General features: G+C 44.4%; 1 protein-coding gene across 3 annotated transcripts in view; it reads left to right on the top strand.

Moving 5' to 3' along the window:
- The window catches only part of LOC110538381 (protein shisa-9-like), a 74,318-nt gene extending 59,387 nt beyond the window's left edge, over positions 1-14,931 (top strand). Inside the window, exons 3-5 of one of the 3 annotated variants that reach the window (XM_036938432.1) lie at positions 5,500-5,616; positions 11,952-12,029; positions 12,196-14,931. In XM_036938432.1, the coding sequence (XP_036794327.1) occupies positions 5,500-5,616; positions 11,952-12,029; positions 12,196-12,719 (719 nt within the window). In that variant the 3' untranslated portion in view covers positions 12,720-14,931. Of the gene's footprint in view, positions 1-5,499; positions 5,617-11,951; positions 12,030-12,192 lie in introns of all 3 variants that reach the window. The other 2 variants (XM_036938431.1, XM_036938433.1) reach the window with 2 other exon arrangements.
- The last annotated feature ends 12,221 nt before the right edge of the window (positions 14,932-27,152 follow it).

Here is a 27,152-nt window from a genome sequence, read left to right as displayed (position 1 = left end):
GAGGCACGGTCATTTTGTCACAGCACAGGAGTTCACGGCTAGGTGTCTTAATCTGCAGTGTAAGGGCATGTGAACGCTTTTCAGGGCTAATCAGCTTACTGCACCAAACTGCACTAGAGGGAGAGCTATAGGGGGAAAGAGATCTGTGAAGCTGAACAAGAGAGGCAGGGAGTGAGAGAGAGAGATTGAGAGATATATAGGGGGTAGATGAAAAGAAAGATAGGGAGAGATGGCGAGTGGGGTAGAGGAAGAGAGAGATGGAGAGTGGGGTAGAGGAAGAGAGAGATAGAGAGTGGGGTAGAGGAAGAGAGAGATGGAGAGTGGGGTAGAGGAAGAGAGAGATGGAGAGTGGGGTAGAGGAAGAGAGAGATGGAGAGTGGGGTAGAGGAAGAGAGAGATGGAGAGTGGGGTAGAGGAAGAGAGATGGAGAGTGGGGTAGACTGAGGAGAGAGAGAGGGATGTGTTTAAATTAAGTGAAGCATATTTTATGTTTATTGGAGAGGAGGGGGGGGTCCTCTCCATTGCTGTAACATGGCAGAACAGACTGCCTGTGACAGATGTCTCTCTTACCACCACTTTCTCTGTCTTTTTAACATCCTCCCTGTGGAGTTCTCCATTCTCTCTCTCTCTCTCTCTCTCTCTCTCTCTCTCTCTCTCTCTCTCTCATGCTCTCCCTTTCATGCTCTCCCTTTCACTTGCTTGCCTGCTCACACTCTCATCTTTTCTCATCAAGTGTAAAATGCCTCTTGCTCTGCGATATCAGTATTTAATCTATTGATGGTGTAGTCTCTCGCCCCCACTGTCTCTGTGTTTTAGAGCCATATCAGTGGCTGCTCTGCTGAAGCCCTTGCAGCACTAGGGCCCTTTGAAGTTCAGCCCTGCTGAATTAGGCCATCGCCCAGCAGTGTACTGCACACCAGCTCCGACTCATTCACAATGTGTACACACACACACACACAAATCCAAATCTCTCCCTTGCACTCTCTCTCTGTCTTTTCTCTCTCCCCCTCTCTCTCCCTCTCTTTATTTTTTCTCTCTCTATCTCACTCTCTCTCTCACACACACACACACACACACACACACACACACAATTTGAAATTCATATCAACATACAAATCCTTATTCGCAGAGACACTCACACTCATACCCACATGATAACTGTAAACTCTCTTTACACATTGTTCTGTGTGCAAATACTCAAGGAACCTACGCACAAACTTCGTAAAGAAAAAAAACGCTCTCATATCCGTGAATATTCAACCCCATCATTGCAGCACAGATGGCCATCACACACAGTGTGGACACAGTGTCCAGCTCTGTCCACACCACGACTACCACCACCACCACCACCACCCCATGTCACAAGCACATAACCCTGTGGTCAAACTGGACAGAAGCCAAGGATTTTTTTTCATCAATGCAATTAGTTGATTTTTTTTCTCTCTAGTTCTTCCCCTCTCTCTCTTGGCCTCTCCTCTTTCCACTGCTGATTAGTCAGTTAGAGTTGGATTTAACAACATAACGGCAGAGTCATGTCTTAAGTGTAAAACTAAGAATGACTCGATAATTCATGCCTTCTGTGAATGCATGAAGTTGTGGGCGGAGTTAGAAAGTTAGTTGTCAGTAGGATTACAATGTAAATGTACTTTTAATCTCTCAAAAAAAAAAAAATACAAACAAAAGACTACTGAAAAAGAGTTGGATTCAGCACCAAACTGGGAAGACTCCGAGTGGGGCATAGCTCTGTCCAGCCAGACAGTCACATTACATTCCGGAGTTCTGAGGCGGAGGGGAAAGGGATTCCGAGGGAATCTTTGTGAGAGACAGAGCTCATTAGGGGTGCCAGCTCAGATGACCGCTGGGATTGCAGAGAGACGGGCCCCCCTTGAGAGGGAGAACTGGTGGGAAATGTCCTGCTCGCCAGAATCAAACGCTTCACAGCTCATCAGCCAGGGAGCGAGTAAGCCTTGGTGGCCAGAGCCAGTTTCACTTTTCTCCTTGGGGTGGAGTGGAGTGTAGAGCAGTGGTGCACTGTGGCACGAAAGACAGTTAATTTTCCGCACGGCTCACTCAGCGTGTCATAATCACATATCAATTACACGGGGACGTGAAGATACATTTCTAATTCAATCAGTCAACTTCAGTGTCATCGTTCCCTCGCCGCTCTTTTCTACCGCTCCTTTTATCTCCTGCATGGTTTCCATCGATGCGATACATAACGTGGCTCGGACGATTCAGACCCCATCCAGGGCGACGGTATTGCTCTGTGTTTGGTAACTTTTCGTGCCACTAAGTGATCTAGGCATAACAATGCCTTCCAAACATTTTGTACATTATGTTACATAATGACCCTTGAAGCACACATGGTTATTTTACAAAAAGTTATCATTCTATCGATTCATTGAAATGTGAAACATATTTAAAATGTCCCCACCAGGGTCACACACAACAGCCATGTACAGTAGCTATGTAAGCTTTATATAACTTAAATGAGCATCCAATGACTAGTAACCTTTCAGAGAGTCTGACAATAATGTGTGAATCAATTATATTCTGAGTTGCAAAGATGCATCTAAAACGGCACAAACATTTAACCTTTTGTCACCCTCTGGTGCTTACATTTGGGCAACTGTCCGTCATCTCAGGTCAGGTTGCTGTTGTTGTCATGCTAGAACTTGATGACTGCGGGGTTCCATTTCAGTGCTGTGAAAATAGGAGTAGGCCAGAGTGAACAAGCCTCTGACTGTCACATTTGTTCAGTGTACACTATCGGTCAAATGTTTTAGAACACCTACTCATTCATGGGTTTTTCTTTAGTTGGATTGTTTTCTACATTGTAGAATAATAGTGACAACATCAAAACTATGAAATAACACATATGGAATCATGTAGTAACCAGAAAAGTGTTAAACAATTCAAAATATGTTATATTTGAGATTCTTCAAATAGCCACCCTTTGCCTTGATGACAGCTTTGCACACTCTTAACCAGCTTCATGAGGTAGTCACCTGGAATGCATTTCAATTAACAGGTGTGCCTTCTTAAAAGTTCATTTGTGGAATTTCTTTCCTTCTTAATGCATTTGAGCCAATCAGTTGTGTTGTGACAAGGTAGGGTTGGTATACAGAAGACAGCCCTATTTGGTAAAAGACCAAGTCCATATTAGGTCAAGAATCTCAAATAAGCACAAAGAGAAACGACAGTCCATCATTACTTTAAGACATGAATGTCAGTCAATACGGAACATTTCAAGTGCAGTAGCAAACACCATTAAGTCCTATGATAAAACTGGCTCTCATGAGGACCGCCACAGGAATGGAAGACCCAGAGTTATCTCTGCTGCAGAGGATAAGTTCATTACAGTTACCAGCCTTAGAAATTGCAGCCCAAATAAATGCATCACAGAGTTCAAGTAACAGACACATCTCAACATCAACTGTTCAGAGGAGACTGTGTGAATCAGGCCTTCATGGTCGAATTGCTGTAAAGAAACCACTACTGAAGGACACCAATAAGAAGAAGAGATGGTGGAAATTTGTTCTTGGTCTAGAGTCCAAATTTGAGATTTTGGTTTGAACCGATGTGTCTTTGTGAGACGTGGTGTGGGTGAACAGATGATCTCCGCGTGTGTATTTCCCACCGTAAATAATAGAGAAGCACAACATAAGATATTACATTAAATAAATACATATATCAAATTGTCTTCCATAGCTTAAGATGAAAGGCAGTTCAGAAAAGGAAGTATCTTAAGAGGAGGGAACATAGATGGTACAGCCAGGCAGGGAGGTGGAACCTAGTCGTCTTCGATAGTCACAGCTCCTCCTCCGTAGATAGACTAGATTGTCCAGTACTGAAATGTAGCACCCACCTGGGTGATGCTTCAGCGACTGTAAAAGCGTCAGTAAGACGGTGTTGATCTGGTGTTGCTGCATCATTCAAATCATATTAGCTAGACGTGACATAATCAGTCCTGCAACTCCGTGGGTCACCACCAGATATTACAGTTCATCTATCAACAAGATATTAAAAACAAAAAAATATGTACAATCTAAATATACCATAGGGAATATTTTAACAATGCTTTGTAACTGAATGTCTAGAATTATAACAACATTCAAAATTCTAAAAGCATAACTCTCTAAAAGTATGGCTCTGGACAGAGTTTCCATCTGCATGTCGATGCCCTGCATGTGTGTAGCACAACAAACCATCCGGCCTCACACCGCCACGGGGCAGATAGAGAGGCGGTGCTCATGCACGCCAATGAGCGCCACATCCGTGACTGCAACCACTGGGCCACATTAGCGTCCTTAACCCCCCATTCACTGTGACCCAGGGGGCACCACTGTGGGGGTCTGGTTGAATGAGGGTTAATGTCGGGTCACAACCATTTTGACACGGTATAGTTATAGCTAGTACTGTACAGTGGGCTTGTTGTGTGGTTGTGTTGTGTTGTGATTGTAGTTCCCGTCAAAACACCTTTGGGAAATAGACTCTTTGATGTCCGGAAGACGGGATTTTAGCCTCTATGCCTCCTATACACACTTAGAAAAAAGGGTTCCAAAAGGGTTCTTCAGCTGTCCCCATAGGATAACCATTTTTGGTTCCAGGTAGAAACCTTTTGTGTTCCACGTAGAACCCTCTGTGGAACGGGTTGTACATAGAACCCCAAAAAGTTCTACCTGGAACCAAAAGTGGTTGTTCAAAGGGTTCTCCTGTGGGGACAGTCGAAGAACCATTTAAGTTCTAGATAGCACCTTTTCTTCTAGTTTAGGGGAGGATATTTGACCGCCTCAATATTACAAAGGACAGTGTGGTCACATGTGTTTTTCTCAGCATGCATCCTTATCTTCACCAGCCCCCACTATGCACAGAATAGATGCATAAATATACAGGTCATTAAGCATTACTCACACATGGTGGTACACATGGTGGTACACATGGTTGTACACATGGTGGTACACATGGTGGTACACATGGTGGTACACATGGTTGTACACATGGTGGTACACATGGTGGTACACATGGCAGGAAACACGTGATGGTACACATGGCGGTACACGTGGCGGTACACGTGGCGGTACACGTGGCGGTACACATGATGGTACACATGATGGTACGTGTGATGGTACACGTGGTGGTACACATGATGGTACACATGGTGGTACACATGATGGTACACATGATGGTACACATGAGGGTACACGTGATGGTGCACGTGGTGGTACACGTGATGGTACACTTGATGGTACACATGCTGGTACACACGATGGTACACAAGGTGGTACACACGGTGGTACACAAAGTGGTACACACATTGGTACATATGGTGGTACACAAGGTGGTACACAAGGTGGTCTCTGTGTATCTTCAATACCAAGTTTTGGGACTAATTGGAGGGTATCAGCAGCTCATTCTCTCTCTCTCTCTCTCTCTCTCTCTCTCTCTCTCTCTCTCTCTCTCTCTCTCTCTCTCTCTCTCTCTCTCACTGTCTTTCAGATCACAACCACCTGAATAACGCTGCCCTCTCACCCCTGGGTCCAGCGATGGCACTCTCCCACCCTCACAACAACCTTGGTCTGGGCTTTAACAAGTGCGCCTCCCTCAAGGCTGTGGGTAAGCAACGCACCGCTCACTACAGACATCCTTTCACATACACTGTCTATCAACAGACCAGTTCACATAGACAGAAATAAACTAAAACCTATCCACTCATGCAAACATAAATAATATAGACATATTTTATGCATTTTATATTTGGATATTTCTACATATGTGCATTTGAAGAACTGCTGTCATTATTACGTGAGACACCATGCCTGTGATACTCAATCAATCAAATGTATTTATAAAGCCCTTCTTACATCAGCTGAAGTCACAATGCTGTACAGAAACCCAGCCTAAAACCCCAAACAGCAAGCAATGCAGGTGTAGAAGCACGGTGGCTAGGAAAAACTCCCTAGAAAGGCCAGAACCTAGGAAGAAACCTAGAGAGGAACCAGGCTATGAGGGGTGGCCAGTCCTCTTCTGGCTGTGCCGGGTGGAGATTATAACAGAACATGGCCAAGATGTTCAAATGTTTATAGATGACCAGCAGGGTCAAATAATAATAATCACAGTAGTTGTTGAGGGTGCAGCAAGTCAGCACCTCAGGAGTAAATGTCAGTTTTCTTTTCATAGCCGATCATTAAGAGTATCTCTACCGCTCCTGCTGTCTCTAGAGAGTTGAAAACAGCAGGTCTAGGACAGGTAGCATGTCCGGTGAACAGGTCAGGGTTCCATAGCCCCTTCCTGTATGTTGATGTATATCATAAACTGTGTAGTTGGTGCCCTATAAGCCTCTAGGGTATTTCACTTATTATTTTCTCATAAATGGAACAGACAAATACACACACACACACACACACACACACATAAACAAAACACTTGCTGATTGGCCACAGGTATGACAAAACATTTATTTTTACTCTTCTAATTACGTTAGTAACCAGTTTATAATGACAGTAACAGTAACATGTCACTAGCCCTTCCTATTCTAAAACCACTAATGGCAGGGATGGAGGAGTCCACTTCCTTATGCTGCTTACTGAGTAAATAAGTGTGATTGCACCAAAGGACCGTCAATAGAAAAGACAATAGATTCATATGATGTTGTCATTGACATTTGCAGTAAAATACTTAAATGAACATTTTAATCCGAATGTGATGCAACACTCTTTTTCTCCATACGTGGTCATATTCCTTTCTGTTTGATGAAAGCACATTTTAAAATCCCCAACCCTTGTCACCAGGAGGACCCTAAACCGAATACGTATGTGGATGACTTGGTCCGCTCTTTAATGTAGTCACTTTTGAACAGCATTCATTTTTAGAGCTACTCTACACACCACACAGACACTATACCCACCACACACACACTCTACACACACTCACACGCACACATAGCTGTAGGTTGTACAGACAATGGCGTGGCTGCCATCCGTGGTGCCAGCCGGGGCACGGGTCCTGTGGCACAGCAGGTTGGCATGCCGGCTCATCGGGCCCTTGAGAAGGGCCCACCTCACGGCTGGTGCATTACCACGGGCAGTTGCTTTGTATTTACATCTCTGCATCTCATTTGAATCCATTGATTTTAAGAGACGGGAGTCTATCTACACCTCTAGGGTATTTTACTTGTTATTTCCTCATGAATGGAGCAGACAGCCGTATGGTCCTGTGGACACCCACAGGCCTACGCACGCACACACACACACACGCACGCACGCGCACGCACACGCACGCACGCACACACACACACACACACACACACACACACACACACACACACACACACACACACACACACACACACACACACACACACACAAATGCTTGCAGATGGCCACAAAAGCAGAAAAGCAGGTTGATGCACGAGAATCTAAACAATGTTAATGAAACATGGAAAGACATTGAGGTACAGACACATACAAACGCTCACACAGACACATACAAACGCTCACACAGACACATACAAACGCTCACACAGACACACATACAAACGCTCACACAGACACATACAAACGCTCACACAGCCACACATACAAACGCTCACACAGACACACTCACAAACGCTCACACAGACACACTCACAAACGCTCACACAGACACATACAAACGCTCACACAGACACACATACAAACGCTCACACAGACACACTCACAAACGCTCACACAGACACACATACAAACGCTCACACAGACACACTCACAAACGCTCACACAGACACACATACAAACGCTCACACAGACACACATACAAACGCTCACACAGACACACATACAAACGCTCACACAGACACATACAAACGCTCACACAGACACACTCACAAATGATCACACAGACACACTCACAAGCGCTCACACAGACACACTCACAAACGCTCACACAGACACATACAAACGCTCACACAGACACACTCACAAATGCTCACACAGACACACTCACAAGCGCTCACACAGACACACTCACAAACGCTCACACAGACACATACAAACGCTCACACAGACACACTCACAAATGCTCACACAGACACATACAAACGCTCACACAGACACACTCACAAACGCTCACACAGACACACTCACAAGCGCACACACAAACACACTCACAAGCGCACACACAGACACAAAGGCGCTCACACAGACACACTCTCAAGCACACACACAGACACAAAGGCGCTCACACAGACACACTCACAAGCACACACACAGACACAATCACAAGCACACACACAGACACACAAGTGCTCACACAGACACACTCTTAAGGGCACACAAAGACACACAAGCGCTCACACAGACACACTCACTCACAAGCGGACACACAGACACACTCATAAGGGCACATACATGCACACTCATAAGGGCACACACAGACACTCATAAGGGCACACAGACACACTCATATGGGCACATACATACACACTCATAAGGGCACACACAGACACACTCATAATAGCACACACAGACACACTCATAAGGGCACACAGACACACTCATAAGGGCACACACAGACACACTCATAAGGGCACACACAGACACACTCATAAGGGCACACTCACACACAGCAACTCATTTGGGATATAGGCTTAGCCCTCTCATCTCTTCACACGTGATTGTAACCCCCAGCAAGCCAATAAACAACACGGCACGTCACCACTCACTGTGTTGGCAAAGTCATTGAGAGGACAGAGTGTAGTTCAGGGGCTTTGGCTCAGGCGTCAGCCAACTTCTGCCAGGTGTACCAGCAGGTCCTTGGACCAGGATGTAGTTGTAGCCCTGTATCTTAATTAAACACTAACGACCTGAGATTTTCAGCTAGGGCACAAAGGGGTAGTGCGAAAAAGTGATGGAGAAGGCGAGAAATGGACGGAGAGGGCAGTGAGGCCTCGTTGCCGGTCCCCCGCCTTCAGCGCATATGCTCTCTCACCGTGCACTTCCTGTGCCGTCGGCCGAGAACGTCAGTGTTTCCCCGTGACAAAACGCATGCTGCTGCAACCCCGAGGTCACTTTCGTGCAAATTTTTCTTAGCAAGCATGGTAGTAGCTGGATAGCATGGGTTTCGAGCATCACTAGTAAAGATAAAGAGATAAAATGTTGGTCTAGTCTGGTGCAATGTTGGTTGTTGTCATTTTTTTCATTTGGCTAATTACAGCACACCCCTACTTGGCCTCAAAATGGCTGTGTTGTGGGGATCAATGGAAGTCTTCAGCATGAATGACTTGGAACCTGTTAGACTGCTATTCTTTAAAGAAGCCATGTGACAGGGTTTACACTGTCACATGGTCTGCTGGAATCAAGCTGCTTATCCTTTTAGAATATTTAGAATGTATAAACACATGCCTGTATACAGTTGCGTTGGCAACATAGCCATTTAATCCTCCCATGACTTGCCAAACGTGGCACATGCCACAACATGAAAGCAGGCCTTTTAAGAGCACTGTCATTATCAGCATAATAGTCGTTTAAGGCCTTGCGTAAAATAATTTCAGTGATTTGTCCATTTAAAGCAGCTTTATACATCTGTAGTTCCTCTCCTTTCTCTCTCCTCTCCCCCGAGCTGACATTCTCTGTCGTTCTGCCCCTGAACAGGCAATTAACCCACTGTTCCTAGGCCGTCATTGAAAATAAGAATTTGTTCTTAACTGACTTGCCAAGTTAAATAAAGGTTAAAAAATTAAAAATAAACAATATGCACATAGGCCGAAATCTGGCTTGCCTACTATTTACTGAAACTGCATACTGTGTACTAATTGCACTACATGCTATTTAGCACATACTGTATTGTAAAAAATGAAGTATGCCATGGCCGAAACATATTACTTTTGGTACGTTCAAGACAACTGGGAATTCGGAAACAAAATTAGCTCACAGTGGGAAAAATCATAACTTTGTGATCTTCAGGTTGGAGAAGTCAGAGCTCTAGGATAACGCCCGAGTTTCTGACCTGTAGTTCCGAGTTGGCTGACCATTCAAAACAATTTTTCTCAGTCTGAGCATTTTTTGGGGGGTGTTCCCTGTTGTCTTCAATGCACCATCAGTTACGGCTTTACATATGAACCGGAAAGGATAGCCTGTAGCCCTCACTCTCCATCTTTGGAGGAGGTATGCACTCAAAGACTTGGCCTCCATTGGTCGATCTAGCCAGCTATAGATAGGCTACTCATAATGATGTATTGCCTGTTTGTTTTTTGCTTTTGATGCACTTTGAGATACTATAAAACAGATGTTTTCAAATACTCAAACGGCCTACTATTTCGGACGCAAGTATGTGTGTGCGTGTGTCTCAGTCACCAGATTTCAACCCAATTGCACACTTAGGGGAGATTATGGAGCAGCGCCTGAGTCAGCATTTTCCACCGCCATCAACAAAACACCAAATGATGGAATTTCTCGTGGAAGAATGTTGTTGCATCCCACCAATTGAGTTCCAGACACTTCTAGAATCTATGCATTTTTTACATTTATTTTTTACATACGCTATACCTTACGCTACTTCCTGGGCATACCCTCTGCCAATATCTACATTCGTACAAGTACTGCATCTATGATGGTGCAGGCAGGCACGCATGTACACACACACAGACGTATGCACACACGCACACACACACACGCACACACACGCACACGCACACACACACACACACACACACACACACACACACACACACACACACACACACACACACACACACACACACACACACACACACAGAGGCTGAGGGGGGAAAGAAACAACCAGGATAATTTTTTTCAAACAGAATAGGGGAAGAAAAACCTAAATGACACAACAGTGGGGCGAACAAGGTTGTTAGTGTCTGAGGGCTGAGGGGTTGGCGGCTGTGACCTCATGAAGTAGCACTCAGGGCTCCCTCACTAATACGACACGACACTCTAAACCCACTCTATTTTTACTCCCCTCAAAACTCCAGCATATCCGCCAGTTGCTGTTGCTTTTTTTCCGAATTTGTTTTCATTCAACGTTAACGGTACGGGGCTTCAGGCATTTTAACCCCCCTCTCAAGCACACACACACACACACACACACACACACACAGACACAGACACACACACACAGACAGACACAGACACACACACACACACACACACACACACACACACACAGACACAGACACACACACACACACAGACACAGACACAGACACACACACACACACACACACACACACACACACACACACACACACACACACACACAGACACAGACACACACAGACACACACACACACACACACAGACACAGACACAGACACACACACACACAGACACACACACACACACACACACACACACACACACACACACACACACACACACACACACACACACACACAGACACACACACACAGATGCAAGCCCCTGTGGGTGTAAGATGCTGTACACTCTGTGCAGCTCTACCTCCATGTCATTGTAGGTTTACCTGACAGGTTGGCTGGTTTAGGGATGATGGTGTTAAAGCTACTGGTTCCTTTCATGGTATATAATACACAGCCAACGGCACAGGGATTAACACAGGGGGAGAGGTGTCTCACCTTAATTCGTCCCTTGGCAGCAGAATAGCATACAAGTGACTCCAGAAAGGGACACAGTGTCTTGTATAACTTGCCTAAAAGTGTACAGTTAATCAAAACAGAGAGGTTGGGTGAGGTTCAAAGCTATTGAAGTGATATGAGTGGGGTAACTCAGTGAATTTTATTAATCTGTGCTCTTCAATTCCAGCATTTTTTACAGCCACATTATGATGGGGTCTATTACACTGCTATTACAATGTGTACAATGTAATTACCTGGAATCACACTTGTCTTTACAGCATGATAAAGTAGGGAGGAGATGCTTGTGCAGCAGATCCTTACAGATTTTCATTGTTGTTTTGTTTGTTTTAACTTGGTTTAGGGGTTTGGCCACTGGATAACAGAGCTCTTACTGTATCTGAACAAAGGAGGACATTGTTGAGGTCTCTGGGGGTACCAGGTAGATATTCTGACCCATATAACTCATTGTGGACCTACAGGTTGAGTGGATACCATGTCAAAGGAAAAGATTAAAGGTATTTGTAAGGTATTTTGACCTCTATACCACTAACCACATTCTTCTCTCTCTCTCCCCCACCTTTGTCTCCTCCCCCTTCTCGCAGCAGATACGGCAGCAAGAGACTACTACAAGGGCTACCCCATGGTGGACTACTCCCGCCATCACTCCTCGCCCCCCACCTTCCAGCCCATCGCCTTTCACAAGGACAAGCCCTTCCTGCCCCCTCCAGACATCCACGCCCCACTGGCCATAACCATCACCGCCGCCCAGCTCCCCAAGCCCAAGATCTCCAAGACTAACACCCACCCGCTTACCTCCAGCTCGGCCTTCAAAGTCTGGGACCCCAGTAAGGGCCATGTCCAGCATCCAACGGCCTCCCACATCGGGCAGGCACTGCAGCAGCATCCGCAGCATCCGCAGCATCAGCAGCATCAGCAGCATCCGCAACATCAACAGCAGTTACATCAACAGCCCACCAGCCGCCGGCAGGCCTACTCCAACAAGCGGAAGTTCAGCATTGAGACACTCCCGGAACTCTTCTCCCAGCCTCTGGGCTATGGACAGTCGCCCCACATGCACCCCAAAAACAAGGGGCTGCCCACCAACAGCAAGACAGAGGTCACAGTCTGAGCATGAATGTTTGGAGAGCAGGAGGGCAAGAAAAGAGTCTATAGGACTGGGAGTAAGGCCAGGGGGCGAGAGCTTTTTGTACGAATCAATGTCGTGTTGATGGCTGGGGGGACGAACAGGAACAAGCAATCTTCTTTTGCTATTTTAATTGCAGGTTTTCTTCGTTATTGATAATGTAACACCCAAAACGGAAGGTAATGATCACATGAAGTGACTCGCTCTCTCTAGACCTGGTTCCCCTAAATTCCCTCTCTGTCCCAGCGTCCTCCCTGTTTTGTTTTGGTCAATCTCCTCTTTGCTCCCCCTGGCACCACTACTCTACAAACTACTCTACTCCCCCCCCCCCCCCCCCCCCCACCCCACACACACACACACACTTACACACTCTCCTACTTTTTGCAGCCTGTCAGAGTGGTACACATGGGTAAAGCACCCCCAGGACCCTGAACAACAGCAGTGACAATGCCATTGTCTTGTCAGCTCCCATCACTCTCCATCCAGAACAGAGTAAGATACCATTCTGGCAAATCTGTACCACCGAGAGAGAGAGAGAGAGAGGGAGAGGAAGAGAGAGAAACAGCGGGAAAGGAGGTGCTTGTTTATTCATCCTGAAGCGTAAGGGATGAGGAACTAAGCCGGACAGAGGTTTGGTGCGGCAAGCACCTCCTGTTCGTCACCTGCTAGAGAAGAGCCCTGAAGCTTTAGGCCCCCTGGTCGTCAAAGCTGGGGAATCTCACACAGTGGTTGTGTCTGGAGACTCCCTGGGGATCGTCAGCGTCCACGTCTCTCAGCGATGTGTTGTTTGTTGTTGTCTTAACCGGTGATGCATGCATCGGAAAGGGCAAACAGCACAGGTATCAGCAAGGTCACCACAGTCGTGTTAAATGGTACGGTCTATGTTAGTGAAGCTTCAACGCAAATCGCAAGGGACAATATAGGCGCCTGCTAGAGGGCAGGACAGGCCGCCGTGTCTGTCCCGGGTAATATGGTGCCAAAGGCAATGCAAGGGTGGAAAGTTGTAGGTGTGAAGTAAAGGTCATTGCTTTTTTATTTTATCTTAGCTTTGGCTTGCTGTTGAAGAATTTATCCAAACATGAATGCACAAACGTCAGGAAGAAAGAAAACTCATACACAGAGTATTTTATAAAAGTATGTCTTCCAGACTGGCAGCAATTCATGTGATGCATGCATATATTATTGTAATATTAAAATAGGCTTTAATATGATTATTTTGTTGAATGCAGGTGTATGGTTCATCTATATGTATAATGAGTCACTGTAAATGCAGCTGGGTTGAAGCTAGTGGCTACACATAGACATTACAGTAAGTCTTTCCCAACCACAAGGATTATTTCCAGCTACAGGAGAGCAAGCAACTCCTCTTGGCTCGTTATCATTTTACACTTGACCGCAAGGTACAATATTTGCATGGAAACCTGATACGTCTAAGTTCACACAAGCGCCGTCCTTCACCATACATTTGATGCAATTTAGCCCAAGCCTCAAGCTTAATGTATTATCTTAAGTAAACAGGTTACGCCGCAGTGCATACCTACGCCCAGGGTATTCCAGACAGGTGGAACCGTATCAACGGATGGCAGCCAGTCAGTCGTGTTTACTAGAGTCATTCACCATTTGCTGCTAGCTCCTCCCCACCAACCAGCTTCCAGCCTGTTCCTGAGCTCCACCAGACCCCCTTTCCTCTGCTCTCCCTTTCCCAGTGGGGTTGACTTACGGTGGGAGCCTCCAGCATCCAACCCCTGCATGGTCTTCCAAGCTGTTCCCAGCCAGGGGACACCATGCCTCCTCATGGGGGGTGCAGCCATAACTAATGATACTCAATCCCCAGCATGGCAGGCCCTCACACACTCTCACACACTAGGCATGCATGGAGTGGAGCAGGGCTTTCACAGTGTTAAATGATTTGGAGATTCATTCGGCTGCTATTGTCGAGCCATTCTGTGTTACGGACAGACAGAAAGTGGTTTCACTGTAGCAGCATGATATGGAATATAAGACATTTGAATTGATTTAAACTACGTGCAGACTATTACGTTTCTGGGTTTATGCTTATGTTACATTTCATTGGGGATTTGATTTATCTGTCCACGGTTCATACTTCAGGATTTCTAAAGCTGTTATGTAATCTACATAAGACCCACTTGGAGTTGTTGTTTTTATGATATGGTTGAATAAAAGTAAATCAGAAATAGAGAAGTGTTGGGTTATGCACAGTACATGTATAAATATGCATCATGCACATCTGCACTCATAGCTACCGTATGCAGCATGCACGGTCACCATTTAGCTTTCTCCAACTTCAATTTGTAAACGAGGGGGGGGGGGGGGGTTACACACAATGATTCTTAGCTTAACAGCCCAGCCATATAAAGTATTCTATGGACTCTCTCCTTTATCGTTCAGGATGCATTGGTGGTTGTGAACAAGCAATGGATGTGTGCAAGTAACAAGCAATATGTTATGTCTGCAAAGCAATAAGTACCCATCTATCTGCAAACCCTCTCTCTGGAGTCTGACTCTGCACCTTTCCGGAGTCCTTTAAATGTGGGGAGCTGAGGTGGAAGCAGAGCTACATAGACCCAGAATTTTTGTTGTTGTTGCAATCTCAGGCTCTTCTGAAAGATATTTAGGACTATTTTCTCAGAAATCAGACCACTGAGCTTTTATTAATTCTCTCTTCTCTCTCCTCCTGCGCTTCTCCGGCAGAGGAAGTTGCATTAGCGAATCAGAACTCTGAGAATCCTATCCACTCAGAAAAAAAGCTTGATTAGCTCTCCATGACCTTTTACTATTGGACGGATTCAAATGTTATTTTACAGACACAATTCCAGCAAGGCCATACTAAAGGAAACACAAACCTACAAGCAGTTATCAGGGCTGGCCTGCAAGAGTGGACACCTCTGAAACCCCATCTGAGCTCTACAGGCTGCAGGCACTAGGATAGTGTTGCTAATGCTAGCTGAACGATGCTGACGTTGTGACACATGGATCCTTCAGGCTCCAGGGAGTCTCCATGAGGAGGGAGAGCCTCTGAGGCTTCAAGGACAAACACAGCCTGGGGCCAAGCTGACAGCTAGCGAGGCACCAGGATGTCGCCAGGCTAGCGCCTTGGCTTGCCTCCTATAGTGGAACGAAGCACTGTAATTGGCTGAGATTCCACCTTAATGTCCCTCTTCTTCCCATCCTAGTCCTGAGCAAATGTTGACGCGCAGGTATATCTGACCCACACACTGCTGACTGTTCTAAATAGTGACACCCTCCGTGAGTATCATTTACCCGGTGAAGGGCCTTTTTGGCCCACAGGTATGCCAGAGTCTTTTTTCCCGCGGGCCTCCGTACAATGAATCCTACACCAATACTGTCACAGTAAGCCCGCTGGTTTTGGATTGCCTCAGTCTATGCTGGACAGTCAAAAGTGAATTAAAGCTGACGAAGGCTTACTGGCCCAAAGTTTTGCCTCAGTTTCTCAACACTGGATGATGTAAATTATATACCACAGCAGGACAGAGGAGCCATGTATATCTCACAGTCGCCCATTCTGTGGTTGTAGGTGCTGGACCAAAACAATTCTTATCAGGAGAAATTGAGTACACGTAACTGATCGCACACAGTGGGAATGTCAGACTGTGGACCATCAGCTTAGTGTGTATACTCAATCTCTACTGATTACACTGTATATACGGCACCCTGAAAGAGCTGAATGACTGTTCTTTGTAAAACTTCCTAAACGCAACTATTCTACAACAGGTTATCTGAATGCAACCTGGTAGACATACTTGGGTTTCATCCTTAGCAATATATTGTGTATGATTTGTTTTGTACTGTATTCGGATTGGAAGTTCTTTCAAAAAAGTAGCGTTTGACTGACGAGAGATGAAGTGCTTTCAGATTCAAAACTGGCCACGCACAGAAAACGTCCTGTGTTTGAAGCTTGTGCTTTTTCGGATACTATGTATGGTACATACACTCGTGTATTCATGTCAAAAATGCATTGTATTCAAGTGCTTTGGCAAGACATTAACGATGACGATTGAAGATTTGTGATTCCTGTGCAGCTTATATCTGCAAATCATGTGTTGTTCCATACTTTTGGTAGTCGACTACCTTTGATTGCTATGTACTTGTGTATATATATTGTACCACTTGTCTGCTTTAAAAATGGTTAAATACTTGGTTTATATAAGGGCTTTTTATAGACTTAAACAAGAACAACACATCTTTCTCTTGTTTTGCGTTGAGTGGAGAGCTACCAGCGTTTGGGTCACCCAGATTGCGGTGTCCAAATTAATTTTTTCAGACATCTCCGATTTGGCTAATTCTGTTTCTCTTGGTTGTTAGCTGGCAGAAGCGTTCCAAACCCCTGGAGTATGTGAAGTTATCTGTGAACATGCGAGGCTAAAGAGGGGAGGCCTACTCCTTGTTCTATCAGCTAAAAGTCCCCCCTTCTTACCACACCTTCCCCCTACTCCGCTCCGTAAAGCAGGGCAAATACTGGTACTCTTTTTTAATCTTAACCTTAAGAGGGGGCCCAGTATCAGCAAGACTTCATTACCATTAAGTCGCCATACCCACCTCTTCCTCAGCATCATGAAAAGGTATCAGTCGGTGCGTAAACTCTTTAGACAAGGAAGAAACCATAGGGAAGATTTTAATTGACGTCCTTAACCAAGGATCAAGTACCGTTGCAATGCCTGTAGACTTGGTCAATAAAATAGCCCAATTATAAATGTACAATTGGATTGTTTTAAATTAAATTGTCATCTAATTTTATTTATATTCAAGGTCTATGGCTTTTAAATGAATCCGAAAATTGGTTTGGACACCTCTTAATATGCCCAGGCTGTCTAGATAGAATGGAGATACAAGGTAATTAAGGGGCTGGAACATTGCATGTTTTGACCAGAAATTATATTAATTTAGCTGACGGGCCTGTGCTAATTATACTGCCCTGACATCTAAAAATAATCCTCGTTGTTGCAGGTGTTCTTATGTTCTCTGTTTACATGTGGTTTTGATTATGCAATTCTTTATTCATAGTTAAAGGCCACGAGAAATGGAGCTAAAAATGTATATTTAATGTCTAGAAGAATGTGTAGGCCTACATGTGAATAAATGTGTACACACGAACACACGTGCATTCAGCACAGTACACACTGACACAGTAAATACAATTCCAGAAGAACAGGCAAGACAAATGAAAAGCATATTTTATGTTAATTTGGTGGCTACATTGTATAAGGAAGGCAGGCACTGTCAAAAGAAGACCCTTTGGTCTGGGCAAGTACTCCATGAATTCAGCATTTATCTGGGCATCCCTCTCTCCTAGTGCCCTGCATTTGTTTTGTTCTGCCACCGCATCCCCACGGAGACCCAGGCCAGCTGTCACTGATGTTTGACTTCATTTAAATGTCTCCAGGGTCTGGACTGACTCCATCAGAGAGAGCAAAGAGCCAAACGCCACAAACCACATCCCTCTCTCGCATCCTCCCACTCCAGTAGTGGACAACCTGAGGCATGTCCTGAATTAGGAATGTTAAATGTTCAGGTTAAAAGACGGAAATACATAGCAGCATACTCCTGTTATAGAGCATTAATATAACTACACTACAGGTTTACAGGATGTTGCATTTGGGCAGCAGATCAGTTGATTAGAGAGTTCCAATGAGCTCCTTCCACAAAGAAAGAGGACACTGATATGAGGGGAATTAAAAACCCCTCCCACCCAAGCTTAACACTTTAGTTCTATGCAGATCAATCAGTCTCATAAAGAAACCCTCATAACATCAACAGGGTCCTTTCATTCCCTAGCTGTTTACTTACATTTTAAAAGAGGTCATCATTGATGACGACGATGATAATGATGATGAAGATTGTTTCCGTTTTTACAGCACTAATTACAAAATAATTTTTGAGGAAGAAGGTCAAACTTATTGTCTGGCTTTTTAACCATCTGTTTTTAGAGGAAACCTTACTAAGTGTTCTTTGTATGAACTTGATAAAAAAATAAAATGGTGAGACTAACCTTGTGTCTGGGCATGTTTGTGTGAGTGTGTCTGTCAGACAGGGAGTAAAAAAAGAGAAAGAGGCCTTCTTATATCTATTCCTAAACCAATACTGTGGTATAGTCCAAATGGTACATATGTAACCGATGTGAAACGGTTTACTAGTTAGCGGGGTACACACGCTTCAATCGGTGACGTCACTCGCTCTGAGACTTGGTGTAGTTATTCACCTTGCTCTGCAAGGGCCGTGGCTTTTGTGGAGCGATGGGTAACGCTACTTCGAGGGTGGCTGTTATCGATGTGTTCCTGGTTCGAGCCCAGGTAGCGGCGAGGAGAGGGACGGAAGCTATATTGTTACACATAGTACATTTCTGCTTCCTGCTCTCAAAAGGTTTTACTAGCAGCTGACATTGTGTAGACCAACCTGGTTTCATATTATTCTGTACGTTAAGCCAAGACACTCCATTTAGTATGGTATTTATTCATTTGTGGATATCCATCATCCATTTCATTTGAAATGTTACGAATTTGCAAAATGTAAAATATATTACAAATTTGAAAAATGTACAATATGTTACGAATTTGCATGTTACTGACCAACTGGCAGGTGTCTTCACTGACATTTTCTTTATTTTTTAATTTAAATTGTTACATTTTTACCCCTTTTTCTCCCCAATTTCGTGGTATCCAATTGTTTTAGTAGCTACTATCTTGTCTCATCGCTACAACTCCCGTATGGGCTCGGGAGAGACGAAGGTTGAAAGTCATGCGTCCTCCGATACACAACCCAACCAAGCCGCACTGCTTCTTAACACAGTGCCATCCAACCCGGAAGCCAGCCGCACCAATGTGTCGGAGGAAACACTGTGCATCTGGCAACCCAGAGTCTCTGATGGCACAGCTGGCGCTACAGTACAGCGCCCTTAACCACTGCACCACCCGGGAGGCCCTTCACTGACATTTTCAACATGTCCCTGACTGAGTCTGTAATAGCAGCGCGTTTCAAGCAGACCACCATAGTCCTTGTGCCCACGTCCGTAGCCATGAAGTGCTTTGAAAGGCTGGTAATGGCTCACATCAACACCATTATCCCAGAAACCCTAGACCCACTCCAATTTGCATATCGGCCAAACAGATCCACAGATGAGGCAGTGTGCACTCCACACTGCCCTTTCCCACCTGGACAAAAGGAACACTTATGTGACTACAGCTCAGCTACAGCTCAGCGTTCAACACCATAGTACCCTCAAAGCTCATCACTAAGCTAAGGATCCTGGGACTAAACACATCCCTCTGCAACTGGATCCTGGACTTCCTGACGGGCTGCCCCCAGGTGGTGAGGGTAGGTAGCAACACATCTGCCACGCTGATCCTCAACACTGGAGCTCCCCAAGTGTGCGTGCTCAGTCCCCTCCTGTTCACCCATGACTGCCCGAGCATGCCCCCATTCACATCGACGGGGCTGTAGTGGAGCAGGTTGAGAGCTTCAAGTTCCTTGGTGTCCACATCAACAACAAACTAGAATGGTCCAAACACACCAAGGCAGTCAATAAAAGGGCACGACAAAGCCTATTTCCCCTCAGGAGACTAAAATTATTTGGCATGGGTCCTGTGATCCTCAAAAGGTTCTACAGCTGCAACATCGAGAGCATCCTGACTATCCAGGATCTCTAGACCAGGCGGTTTCAGAGGAAGGCCCTAAAAATGGTCAAAGACCCCAGCCACAGACTGTTCTCTCTACTACTGCATGGCAAGCGGTACCGGAGCACCAAGTGTAGGACAAAAAGGCTTCTCAACAGTTTTTACCCCCCAAGCCATATGACTCCTGAAAAGGTAATCAAATGGCTACCTGGACTATTTGCATTGTCCCCCCCCCCTCCCCCCAACCCCTCTTTTACGCTGCTGCAACTCTCTGTTTATCATATATGCATAGTCACTTTAACCATATCTACAGTGCCTTGCGAAAGTATTCGGCCCCCTTGAACTTTGCGACCTTTTGCCACATTTCAGGCTTCAAACATAAAGATATAAAACTGTATTTTTTTTGTGAAGAATCAACAACAAGTAGGACACAATCATGAAGTGCAACGACATTTATTGGATATTTCAAACTTTTTTAACAAATCAAAAACTGAAATATTGGGCGTGCAAAATTATTCAGCCCCCTTAAGTTAATACTTTGTAGCGCCACCTTTTGCTGCGATTACAGCTGTAAGTCGCTTGGGGTATGTCTCTATCAGTTTTGCACATCGAGAGACTGACATTTTTTTCCATTCCTACTTGCAAAACAGCTCGAGCTCAGTGAGGTTGGATGGAGAGCATTTGTGAACAGCAGTTTTCAGTTCTTTCCACAGATTCTCGATTGGATTCAGGTCTGGACTTTGACTTGGCCATTCTAACACCTGGATATGTTTATTTTTGAACCATTCCATTGTAGATTTTGCTTTATGTTTTGGATCATTGTCTTGTTGGAAGACAAATCTCCGTCCCAGTCTCAGGTCTTTTGCAGACTCCATCAGGTTTTCTTCCAGAATGGTCCTGTATTTGGCTCCATCCATCTTCCCATCAATTTTAACCATCTTCCCTGTCCCTGCTGAAGAAAAGCAGGCCCAAACCATGATGCTGCCACCACCATGTTTGACAGTGGGGATGGTGTGTTGCTTTTACGCCAAACATAACGTTTTGCATTGTTGCCAAAAAGTTCAATTTTGGTTTCATCTGACCAGAGCACCTTCTTCCACGTTTGGTGTCTCCCCCAGGTGGCTTGTGGCAAACTTTAACCGACACTTTTTATGGATATCTTTAAGAAATGGCTTTCTTCTTGCCACTCTTCCATAAAGGCCAGATTTGTGCAATATACGACTGATTGTTGTCCTATGGACAGTCTCCCACCTCAGCTGTAGATCTCTGTAGTTCATCCAGAGTGATCATGGGCCTCTTGGCTGCATCTCTGATCAGTCTTCTCCTTGTATGAGCTGAAAGTTTAGAGGGATGGCCAGGTCTTGGTAGATTAGCAGTGGTCTGATACTCCTTCCATTTCAATATTATCGCTTGCACAGTGCTCCTTGGGATGTTTAAAGCTTGGGAAATCTTTTTGTATCCAAATCCGGCTTTAAACTTCTTCACAACAGTATCTCGGACCTGCCTGGTGTGTTCCTTGTTCTTCATGATGCTCTCTGAGACTGAGACTATCACAGTGCAGGTGCATTTATACGGAGACTTGATTACACACAGGTGGATTGTATTTATCATCATTAGTCATTTAGGTCAACATTGGATCATTCAGAGATCCTCACTGAACTTCTGGAGAGAGTTTGCTGCACTGAAAGTAAAGGGGCTGAATAATTTTGCACGCCCAATTTTTCAGTTTTTGATTTGTTAAAAAAGTTTGAAATATCCAATAAATGTCGTTCCACTTCATGATTGTGTCCCACTTGTTGTTGATTCTTCACAAAAAAATACAGTTTTATATCTTTATGTTTGAAGCCTGAAATGTGGCAAAAGGTCGCAAAGTTCAAGGGGGCCGAATACTTTCGCAAGGCACTGTACATGTACATACTACCTCAACTGGGCCGACTAACCAGAGCTCTTGCACAATGGTTAACCGGGCTATCTGCATTGTGTCCCGCCACCCACCACACCCTCTTTTACGCTACTGCTACTCTCTGTTCATCATATATGCATAGTCACTTTAACCATATCTACATGTACATACTACCTCAATCAGCCTGACTAACCGGTGTCTGTATGTAGCCTCGTTACTTTTATAGCCTTGCTACTGTATATAGCCTGTCTTTTTACTGTTGTTTTTTTTCGCTAGGCTAGGGGTTCAAATCAAATTTGATTTGTCACATGTGCTGAATACAACACGTATAGACCTTACAGTGAAATGCTTACTTACAAGCCCTTAATCAACAATGCAGTTAAGAAAAATATGTGTTAAGTAAAAAATAGATAAGTTAAAAATACGAAATAAAAGTAAATAATTAAATAACAGCAGTAAAATAACAATAGCGAGGCTATATACAGAGGGTACTGGTACAGAGTCAATGGGCGGGGGCACCGGCTAGTCAGGGAAATTGAGGTAATATGTACATGTAGGTAGAGTTAAAGTGACTATGCATAGATAATAAACAGAGAATAGCAGCAGCGTAAAGGGGGGGCAATGCAAATAGTCTGGGATAGAGTTAGGAGTTAGGTTAAAGGGTTAAGGTTAGGGGAAGGGTTCGCTAACATGCTAAATACTTGCAAAGTATCTCAAAAGTAGTAAGTAGTTTCAAATGAGCTAAAATTCTAAAGTTGACCATGATGAGAATCGAACACGTAACCTTTGGGTTGCTAGACGGTCGCATTATCCCACCCACCCGGATGGACCATCCACCCTTCCTCCTTTTGTTTCTTGCCTTATGCAAACATACCAAACGCAACAATTCATACTCATTTCAGTCTCCAGGCTTTACATTTACTATGTTACCCCCAGTCTGTGAGACCAGGCTGTGTAGATAAGGGAGACCATGAACACAAAAGGGACTGCAGTCAACAATGAAGGAAATGAATAAATCATAACGCTATGGGAGAGGAAAAGAAAGAGAGCAAGAATAAGACAGGACGGGACAATGAAAGAAGGAGCAGGACGAATGGAAGTGGGGAAAAAAGGAGATTGATGTTTCCAGAAGGAAAGACGGAAGCAGAACTGAAGGAATTGAACATGAGAGAGACAGAGAAAGACAGACAGCACTAGATTAAAAGAGACAAGAGCGACAGCAAAACCAGAGAGAGCTGACTAAGAGAGAGATAAGCCTACCACATGAGGAACCAGCATTGTGATTGTAATACTGCTGATTGATTGTTAACTGTGCGGCAAGAATGGGGGGCCTTGAGGGGTGGCTGGGCCTTGAGGGGTGGCTGGGCCTGAGGGGAGGGAGCAGAATAGGGGGTTTGAGACAGGCAACAGTCTGGCACAACAGTAAGGGGCGATTGGACTGCAGTCGGAGGATATTGAGCCTTTTAAACCTCCCTCTCGACACATGCTCTCGCGCACACACGCCCACACACTCTGCAAGCCAGCGACAGCTCCATCAATCTCATTGGCTCAGTGTCTGCACACAACAGCTGTCAGTGCACAGGCAGGGAGGTCCCAGGCTGCAACGACAGGCTTAAGAAAAGGGAGAGAGAGGGAAGTGTGTGGATGGAAAACATGGAGGACGAAGAGAAATAGATAAGAGCAGACACGGGTCAAACATCTGACATATACAGGCGCCGTGCTCCGAGTGGCGCGGTGGTCCTGTAATGGTCTGTGGATGGCTGGACACCCTGTCTATCTGCAGAGGGGCATCGACAGCGACCTCAGTATATTAGATGGATGGGCTCCATCGATCTTCCCATTCACTGTTTCATAAACTCAATTCAATTCGAGCACTTCTGAAGAGCTGCATAGTCCCCCTGCACTGCTATTCTCAGGCACCCTTTACTTAAAGGGCACATCACACCCTGGTGGCCAGAAGAGGTAACGCAGGAAATAAAAAAGCATTTGGTTCCCTTCCAAGTATGTACTGTACCTCCGTCAATCAACTCAATTTGCAGCTCTACCTCTACAGGACTCTTTTATCCCCAATAATGTCAACCAGATGACAGATTGTCATTTGCCAAATTAATTCCAGAGAGAGATTGCTTCAATCCCCCAACAATGGCAGGTAGGTACCCCCACCACTTCATAAAACAATAGTGACCCTAATCAATATGTATGGTTTAAGAGGGGTGATCTGTGATGGAGTAGTGGGTGGGGTTGGACAGCCCATAAAACCTGATGGACTATTTCAGAGCAGAAAATGAATTAAATGCGGAGGAATTCATTGCGACTGGATGCATCCGGAATGACTTAAGTGGGATGGGAGGGGGCATGATGTGGGTGGATGGGGTGGCGGGGGGTCTCGAGTGACATTTTCAATTAGTTGGCAGAAATAAAGTACCTTACTCAATACTCAGAGTCCTGCACACTATTGTTTCAGCTTCAATTACAGTCAGGAATAAAGTAGCAAGAGGAACTGGAAAGACGGGACACTTCACTGAGAAAATAAAAGCTTAAAAACAGATTAACTTGGCTAATTGGCTGGGAAATGATTTGGGGTTCCAGATTGGTTAATTAAATGAAAGGGACAATATGGGAGGGGCTAGAGGAGAACTAGAGAGCTTTCAAAGAATCCTTTAAATGGTTCCTTAAAACGTTTAGGAGGGGAAAAATATGAACTGCTTATTGAAAGAGTTCAGTTTTGACAAGCGTCCAGAAGCCCCTTGGATCTTCATTGAAGAGGTAAGGGAAGAGGACAGTGGCTGCTGTGACTGAGTCCTGTAAGGTTTTTGAGAAAGCATTAAATAAAACAATGAATACAAAGATGATACGTGATCTACATATGTGGAAAACCGATACCAATAAATATACACCTTTGTGTTCCTCCTCATCAGTATACCTGATGAAACACAGACAAAAAAAGTGAGCACATGAAAGTGGGCAGTTGCAAAGCAGGGTCTATATCTATTGGCCAGTTGTAATACAGAAGTTGTAATACAGTAGTTTGGTCATTCTAGGGCAGGGATCAGCAACTAGATTCAGCTGCAGACCAATTTTTTCTTGATCAGAATGTCAGGGGGCTGGAACAATTTTACAAATATTTGACAAAACAGATGTAATCATTTCAAACCTTGCATACATTTGTATATGAACACATACTGTATATCTCTTATGCGTGGGGATTCTTCGGAACTGACTTCCAAAATTAAAATAACTTAAAGCCGATTTGCTCGTGTTTTTAGTCTTTTATGTCCAGCAATAAAACAATTATATATTGTATTTTGTTTTGCTCAGAAAATTTGGGGGGCCAAATAAAATCCCCCACTGGCCAAATTTGGGACAAGGGCCGCCAGTTGGAGAAACGTGCTCTACGGGGATTCTGGTGCTAAATGATTACTTCACAGTATCCGCTTTTTCAAAATGTTCATCTCCAACCCTCATTCCATGCTGTGGCCCCCAAACATCCACGTTGCAAACCACAAGTTATCAAATTGAATTTAATCAATTACTTTTCTAAAAAAAAGAAAAAACATAATAAAATGTCCAAATCATGAAGAAGCCCAACCAGTTTCCCTCCCCCGAGCAATCCCCAAATCCCTCAAGTTTTGACAACTTAAAATGGAGCATTTCAGAATCCCTAATACAGCAGATCGTGGCTGACTGGTCTACAATCCCTCTACCATGAGGGCAAAGTCAAAGAGGAGGATATACTGGACAGAAACTGCCTGTCCACCCCCACCACAAACACACACACAGGAGAAGTGAGAGAGAAGCATATCTTGAATGCATGTTTGTGGTGATATGCAACAAACCATGAAAAGGATAACACATTCAAACAAGCAAGCGATGCTCAAAATTGAGCATGTGCACATGTGTGTGTGCAGTGTTGCATGATTGCGAGTCTGAGGCCGTGCAAATGCAGGCTGTATCACATCCGGCCGTGATTGGGAGTCCCATAGGGCGGCACACAATTGGCCCAGCGTCGTCCTGGTTTGGCCGGGGTAGGCCGTCATTGTAAATAAGAATTTATTCTTAACTGACTTGCCTAGTTAAATAAAGGTTAAATAAAATAAAAAATAAAAAATGGGTCTTCTAACTCCAGATACAGAGTTCACACTGTTGACAGAATTTGTCACAGTAAACCATGTAATTCGTAGTGCTCCATGGCCTAAAATAGAGTCAAGTCAAAAAAAAGAACTGTGCATTATAATACATGTTCAGTGTCTAAATTGGTATATCACAGCAAGAATTTATAGGGAGGACTTTATCAAAAAAATGTTTGGCAAAGGTACTGATACAGTACATATTAATAATAATACAATCGTGATGTTAAGGGGCACCCAAAATAACAACACAGCATTCGTGATTCACCAATGCGGCTCCTGGTTCAGTAGGCATCACTATAATTGATGGAGTATACACTACAGTATACATGAAACACGTCATCTCCGCATACTTAATTACTTATATAGGTTCAAATGAAACAAACATTTCCATCTTTGCAATCACTTAACCCTAACTTACTTTAGCTACAGTACTGGCTGACATATAGTTCTGCGCGTCTATGAAAATGAACCTACGTCCAAGGGAGATCAAGTACACTACGTAGCAGCAATACCTCTGTTAAAAAAAGCAGGTTCTCATTTTTATCAAATATATCAAATCCTATCACGTCTGTCATAATGTTCGAGAGCAATATCATTAAAGCTAAGAGGGTAAGACCACGTGTTCTAAAACATGAAATCATGTTTCCTGGCATTTTCAAATATATTACAAACTACACCCCATATTATGGGAAAAAATACATTATAGTCAAATGTCACTGTCTGTGTGTCTCTCCTC

The sequence above is a fragment of the Oncorhynchus mykiss genome, chromosome 12, assembly GCF_013265735.2.
Source record: "Oncorhynchus mykiss isolate Arlee chromosome 12, USDA_OmykA_1.1, whole genome shotgun sequence".
NCBI lineage: Eukaryota > Metazoa > Chordata > Actinopteri > Salmoniformes > Salmonidae > Oncorhynchus > Oncorhynchus mykiss.
The sequence above is the reverse complement of the archived record's forward strand: the minus strand, read 5'-3'. Positions and strand labels throughout refer to the sequence as shown.